General features: G+C 31.1%; 1 protein-coding gene across 1 annotated transcript; it reads left to right on the top strand.

Moving 5' to 3' along the window:
• The first annotated feature begins 2,059 nt into the window (after positions 1-2,059).
• Positions 2,060-3,069, top strand: LOC117180879. Its single transcript, XM_033373444.1, has 2 exons — positions 2,060-2,168; positions 2,756-3,069. The coding sequence occupies exons 1-2, from the start codon at positions 2,111-2,113 to the stop codon at positions 3,067-3,069; spliced, it is 372 nt and encodes a 123-aa protein (XP_033229335.1). The 5' UTR covers positions 2,060-2,110.
• The last annotated feature ends 4,314 nt before the right edge of the window (positions 3,070-7,383 follow it).

The raw sequence follows: 7,383 nt of genomic DNA, 5'->3' as shown, positions 1-7,383 counted from the left end.
TGAAATTTTAACGCGATTTCGCTGGAAGCGGGTGCAATTTTTCAGATTAGCACCCGCTCCCGGCGAAATCCTGCGGTTGTCCTTATGACAAATTTTTAATTACACACACACCTTCCGAGAATTGACGCTGCGCCGCAAGTAGGAGTAAAAGGAGCTGTGCGGGGTTGAACATTGTGCGTTATTTAGTGAAAATTTGTGGAACTAATTAACTTAATTTTTGGGAGACGTAATAGACTCACAACCTGCTATTTTCAAATAAGAATAATTAATAACTGTTTTTTAAAGAAATAAATGCCTGCCTTAATTTTAAGAAACACGTTCAGAACTGTTATGCTGTTACATGTTTTGTAAAAGGATGATAAATTTAAGAAAATTCATTTACCGCAATTTTCAGCTATAATTGCGATATTTTCTGATACATGGGGGCTGAAAAGTCCGACACTTATTACAATATTTTATGGTTCAAGATACGGAAATTATATGTTGTTTCATTTCATACAAAATTGCTCTACTTTTTTCACAATGTTAGGTAAATTTAAGAAAATTCGGTTACAATGTTGTAATTTTATGAAAAATTTCGTGAATTTAAAATACAGCTTATTTAAAAGTGTTTGAAATTTTATAAAATTTTCTGTTTATTTCGTAAATTAATAATTTCGCAAATTTTGGGTTATTTCTGAAACAGTGTATATATGTGTATGTATGTTAAAATTCAATATTAGATGAGCTTAGCCTTGATAAAAAGACAAACATGCGTGTCGAAACTTCTGTGTATTTATTTGTTAAATAAATACTGATTCAACTGAGCGTATGGCAAAAATAACTTTGTTTTTCTTCTTTGTTCTGAAAAAAATTTCGTTAAAAACCAAAATATAATTAACGCATTTAAAGTTAATCAATTTTAAACCTTAGGTCATCATTTGAATAATCTAAATCTTGAAAATGTTAGAAATGGCACATTTCAATCTCAAACTTAGAATAATAGAAATGTTTAATAATTTTAAATAAAAACGATTAACCCAAAAGATTTATTTCCATTAAAAAAATATTTCAATCTTGAATCAATATACACTTTATCATTCATTTTATTTTGCAAAAAAGTGTATTCAAGAACTTTGGATTATCGTTTATCTTAGATATAAAATTGTACGAACTGTCTACCGTTACGGAATTTCCCAAACGACTTATTATTTAAATATAAATACAACGTTTTCTATGTGTTTCAATTTTTTAATTTAACCAAATGCCAACAAATTTGTTCACGTTGAAAAAAAGAGTAATATGTATCTTCTGTTGGAACAGAACTAATTTCATGAAAAATACTTTGTCATATTTCTAAATGAGTATCCCATTACCTAAATAAAAAAAACCTAATTTTGTTAGGATTTAAAAAGTTCTAGCTTGATCAACAATTATTTGTTCTAAAATATGGTTTTATATTGTTTTTTGTTATCGAAAACTATACACATACAAAATTCACAATACTATTAAAACCATATAATTTTTTGCAATTTTTCAAGATTGCAACCCTTTTGCGGTGGCCAAAAGTGACATCTAAACATTTTAAAATCACTGTTTCAAAAAAATGTTAGGCAAAAGTGCTTGACCCTCCCATCCCCCAAAAGGTGTCACGTATTATATGGAGGATACTTGACCGGTTAATTTTACAGAAAATTCCGTAACACTAATCAGTGCGAAAATTTTAGCTTTAATCAAGTCACTTTTACTAATTACAAGGCCAAAAAATAAATTAAAAAAGATTTTATCAAACATTATTTTTATACACGACTGTAACTTAATTCTGTACGCAAATATGTAATTAATACTTGTTTTTTACTTTAAATGTTAAACTGAACAATCTATTGCGTAAGAAACGTCATGAAGACCTCTAGATTGTGCGCAATTGCCATAAATTATATTTATGAAATACCAATATATCTTAAAAAAATAAGCTTAACTCTTTGAAACCGTCTTAAAAATTTGCAAATCATATAAAATGACGCATGAGATAACGTCTAGTATATAAACTCGAATAAAAAGTCGTGTAGAATATTCTTTACTTAAACTCTGGGCAAAATTTTTCATGAGGTAGTTTCCATCACTTGCAATTATGAAGATCGTTTCTCGGACTGGAATTTTCCTCTTAGTGATTTTTCTCAATTCTATTGGTGAATATAATATTATTATATCTTTAATTTTCAGTGTTCAGTGTTCATATGTAAATATTATGAAATTACCGATATAGTTTTACGTAACCGTATTTCAACTTGATAAAAATGTTAGCACGTAACAGAATACAACTTTCGAAAATGTCTAATAATCTTATAAAATTAAGACGGAAATTCTAACACTGAAGTATTAGTTAGCGGATAATCAAATATAATATCGCCTGAGTAGTATGTGTCCTAATAGTATTTAACGTTCATGGAACGTGTAAAATGTCTGCCGCTTGGGAAGGTACCACTGGAACCCGAGGGGAACCTTCCGTTAATGTTATTTTTAACAACAATTATATCGTAATCCGTAAAAGATATGTAAAAATGGGTGTGATTTTTGAGTTTTAAATACCACATATTGTACAAAATAATATGATATCTATATATTATAAACTGGCATCGATTTTGATTTATTTCTTACGGTTTACGCGATTTTTGTTGTTAATAATAACAATAACGGTCATTTTTGTTTGGAACTTGACTTGACTTTTTAAGTCATACCGGAAGGTATTTCTAGATATTTTTTTTACTGATTTCAGGAATTTTTGGATTAAGTTTAAAACCACTGACGGGGTGGCGGCGGATTCCGAAAATGTCTTCTTCTGAGCTAAATCCTCCTATTAGGTTTTACGAAGATGGACATGGCCTTAAACGCATCTCAGGACCTGTTGAAGTAGGAATAGCCGGTAAATTCATCGTAGGGGTAGTCAGAAATGGGTTGCTTCATCCAGCATATGATGCTAAACAACAAAGAATTATAGTACGCATGAGAGACAACCATCCTTTTCACACAAACTTATCTCCAGCTGAGGAACCTACCATCAGATTCAGAACTGCCCGAGCTGTACTGTAACTAAACTGTAAACGTGTAATTCATCTGGCTTGAGATGAAAAATTAATTTCGCAATAAAAAAAATTAATCATGAATGAGGACATTTTTTATTTAAAATCCTAGTATTATCTAGTTATGGGGGGAATCCCGTGTAACAGCCTGAAATTTAGGGTATTTTTGGGAATTCTTTTTTTTAGGGGATTAAAATAATAATGTATCTTTCCAAAACTTTTCTGGTTTATGAAGGTACTCTTGAAGTATAAATAAATGTATTTCAGCCTGATACATCAACAGTATTTTGATTTATAAGGGCAGATGACCGTTATGTTCAAATTTGATAGGTTAATTTTGCCCGATTTCTAGCTTCTCACTCATGAGTCTAAAATCAACAAATCAAACAGATTTTTAAAGTTTAGATCCTTAGTTAGTCGGCGAACCAAAAAAATTTCGAAAAATATTAATATTTCACAAAATGGCGGCCATCTGAAATAAAATCCGATTTTTACCCAACAAATTTACTTGAATTCGTTGAAAAAAATTGTTAAAACCATTTTTTTTTCAATTTGGAGTGTTCACCGACAAATGAAACAATTCAGCAATCTGTATACGCAAGTTCAAGTCGATGGGTCAAGTACTTTGTGAGCTATGATTGGGGCAATTTTGAAAAATGTGAAACCGAGAAAAACGTGTTTAAAGATTTACATAATATAGTGACAATTGTCTTACGGGTTTCAATAGTTATTCGGCCATTCCAGGAGCATACATTAAGCCCACTTCTTCTGCGTGGAGCTGGTTTATTTACAAAACCATATTTTCTCAGTGTTGCTGATTGGCTGCGATTTTTTTTACTTGCGCGCGGCTAAACCTTGTGTGGGTTGGATTATGGATAAGGAACGCAGGTACGGCTCTGGGATTTTCACTGTGTGTTTTTGGTGTGCCAAGTTATCGCTTAAGCCAAAAATAAAAATATAAATGTCTTGGACCCACTACACGGGATTCCCCTTTTGAAATATTAATTAAGTTTGGCAATTGATTACTTTTATGAATGTTTAGAATTTTGGAGTAAATATGATTTCAAATATTTTGCAAAACTTTCTCTCTAGTTAAAGTAAAATATCAGGCAGGATAGACCAAAAAACATTTGTATTTTTGTCAAAAAATTCTAAAGTAATCAACATTTTTTTTAATAACAGATTTTTTCGACGTTTCAATCTTTCTACGGAATTTTAATTACTTTTCGCTGACTTTTATAAATTGCTCACAAAAAAATTGTTATTTTTCTGCAGTTACCTGAAAATCAATAAAAGATTCATTAATGTTGATTATTACGAACTGTCAACATGCACCGACGAAATCCGGCTATTCATGCCGAAATTTTAGTAAACCTAGCTACGGCTTAAATATGAACAGATTTTAATTATTTTAATAAATTTCACGAATTGTTCATTAATTAAAATATTTAACAGTTGATTTATTTGAAACTTCAGAAAAGTAAAAATTAACAACTGATATAATTAACATTAATAATATGTTAATTAAAATTGTTTTCACAAAAAAAGGAAGGGAAAGTTTTGTAACAACTTACCTCTTTTCCAGCTTGGAAAATAAACAATAATTGTTATTTGTGGAAATTAGAACAAAATTTTTTTAATTGACCTTGAAAATATATTTTTCGAATATTGTCAAGGTTATATTCGTAATCTAGACCCAGGGCCGGCTTTAGTAAAATGCCGCCCCTAGGCTATTACCCCCCCCCCCCCCACCCGATTCTATTGAACCACTGAAATTGTATTTTTTATTTAATGACAATTACCACAAACTATAGTTCGTAGAATTCCAAAGCTTGTAGAAACACAATAATGATTTATTTCGGCTTGACAGTGATGCTGTGAATTCAATAGTGATGCCGTGAATTCGGTAGTATATCCATTTGAATTAATGATCTGCTTTTGACCCTGCGCGAAAGGGCGTATTTTTGCTTCAACAGTATTTTTTTCTCAGTTTATAGTCTACATTGTCCTATTGATAAAGCTGACCCTGTCAACGCTTTAAAATGCGTTAGTATGCGTGGTGACGTGGTTTTAACAGAACGAGAAAAGAATTAGTCATACATTTTTTTAAATTAGGACACACGAAAATGATCGAAAACTAATTTTATTCTTGATAATTTCAATATTTAATAGATTAGAAAAGTAAAAATTTTAAATTGATATAATTAACATAAAAATTATAGGGTGCTCCAAAATGGTATTTCATGAATAAATTATAAATGTTTATACTATTGACATTGAAAATGTCATTCTCGTATACTTTCGTGGGAACTAACTCATTATAGCCCGCTCCGCTTTTATTTATTCATGCTTGAGTGCCCGCCTGAGTGGCAACCACAGACCCCGCGACCCCCGCCCAGTTCCTGTTACACCAACCAGCGGCGCGCCTTCGATTCTTTAAAGGGCTATAGAAGAGAGTGCTATTGAAAGGTTTCACTGTACCACCGTCAGCCCCATAATCGGCGCTATATAAGAGTTCCACTGTATTTCGAAAAAGTTACAGGTTGTCTAAAATAATTGAAGATAAAAAAATTCACACTTTCAAAATAAGACTTTTTGCAAATATTATCTTAACAGTCTAGTCATGTCAAATGATGGCTAGCCAGCCCATAAATAGCAGTTCTGAGGTCAGCAAAAATAAATTACACTTTTGACCAGGCACAGACCAGACCATCTGGCCAGCTTAAAAACTGAAAACCAGACAGTCTGGTCTGGGCAGGACCAGCGCTAGAAGATTTTTGCACACGGGGAGTACAAACAATTTTTACATTCTCATTTATTTTCGATTCAAATTAAAAAAGTGATATGCTTTTCAACATTTTTAAAATTTTCAAAAAATATAAATAATGATTGTACTGATAGATTACGTAATTTCATAAAAAAATTTACTAGATATAAAATATATTTCGAAACTTTGCCAATTTAAGTTTTGCAATAGCAAAAATTGACTTTCAAATTATAAAAAAACTGACAAATTATTCGCATGCGATTTTTACTTTCGATAAAAATTAAAAAGTTATATGCTTTTCGACATTATAAGAATAAAAATAAAATTTTGATCAAATCTCGCGTATTTTGTGAAAAATTTGGAGTTTTTTATCTTCAAAAAATTCACCACCATTTTGTTTGTTTTGCACATATTTTCATTTTTTTTGGTCAATTTTAAACTTTCAATAATGTCATTCTAGTAATTACACTTTCTAGTTACTTCTCGTATTTTTTATGTCATTTTCCTTCCCTTTTTTTAATTTAGTAACGCGATACACATCCAACAAAATAAAAAAAACGAACATAACCTACATATGCATCGAGATGTGAAAATATAACAAACATTAACGAATTTTTGGACTTTCGCGGTTCCACCTCTCATTACCAAACACATAGGGTGATTACCTCTCCTTACCATTCCTTCGTGGGAGTGCTAAACAACTCAACTACACTGAAAAAAAGATTACTTGATTCAAAGAAATGCAGTACTGAATACGTCCAATCAAATATTTGTTTGATCTGAAGAAATTTTGCTCATAACAAAAGTGTGTTTTTTATTTGAAAAACACTATTTCTTGAAATAAAAAAAATTGTGTTCAATCAAAAAAATATTTGATTGAACGTATTTAGTACTGCATTTCTTAGAATCACGTAATCTTATTTCTCAGTGTATAAATATTGTCCATGAATGGCAAAATTGAAGTTTAAATTGAAGGTTAAAAAATGTTACATCCTGAAAACCTATAATTGAATTTAAATTAAATGAATTCTTCCACAGAAAATCGATAGTGTTAAATTTTTTGCAGTTCAAATTTCATTGGTCTCCCAATGAGCATTTCAGAGAATTTTTTGTCTCAAATTTTTTTTCCTCTGAACGTAGTTGCACACCTGGGAATCTAGGGGAATGTATCATTTTGAGACTGAATTTTGGGTCATGCCGAGATTTTTGGAGTGCTGAACCGCGCTGTCAGCCACCTGAACATCTGTTAAAGAAACTATTCGCCTTGCGATATTAGACTGAATAAATGTTAATAAGGAAATTGGTTGGAATAATATTTACCTAATTTTAACTTTTTTTCATTCAATATTGCACAATTGCCACATAGAATAAAATTATAACTTACTAATGCAACTTCCAAAAGTACAGGTTAGTCATGGACGTCCACATTGAAACTAAAGCCGGGATGTACTAGGCAGTCTGATAAGTCCCTGAAAAATGAAACACGGAGATGTTTTTTTGGCCAAAGTCGGTTTTATTTTTCAACATACTCTCCTTTTAGGTCGATGCAGCGAGTCC

Source organism: Belonocnema kinseyi, chromosome 9, assembly GCF_010883055.1.
Source record: "Belonocnema kinseyi isolate 2016_QV_RU_SX_M_011 chromosome 9, B_treatae_v1, whole genome shotgun sequence".
Lineage (NCBI taxonomy): Eukaryota > Metazoa > Arthropoda > Insecta > Hymenoptera > Cynipidae > Belonocnema > Belonocnema kinseyi.
The sequence above is the reverse complement of the archived record's forward strand: the minus strand, read 5'-3'. Positions and strand labels throughout refer to the sequence as shown.

Bases quoted from the DNA above. Each gene is read 5' to 3' on its own strand.
- LOC117180879 (XM_033373444.1), top strand. From the start codon at position 2,111: ATGAAGATCGTTTCTCGGACTGGAATTTTCCTCTTAGTGATTTTTCTC. The intron at 2,169-2,755 runs GTGAATATAATA...TACTGATTTCAG, and splicing joins GATTTTTCTCAATTCTATTG to GAATTTTTGGATTAAGTTTA.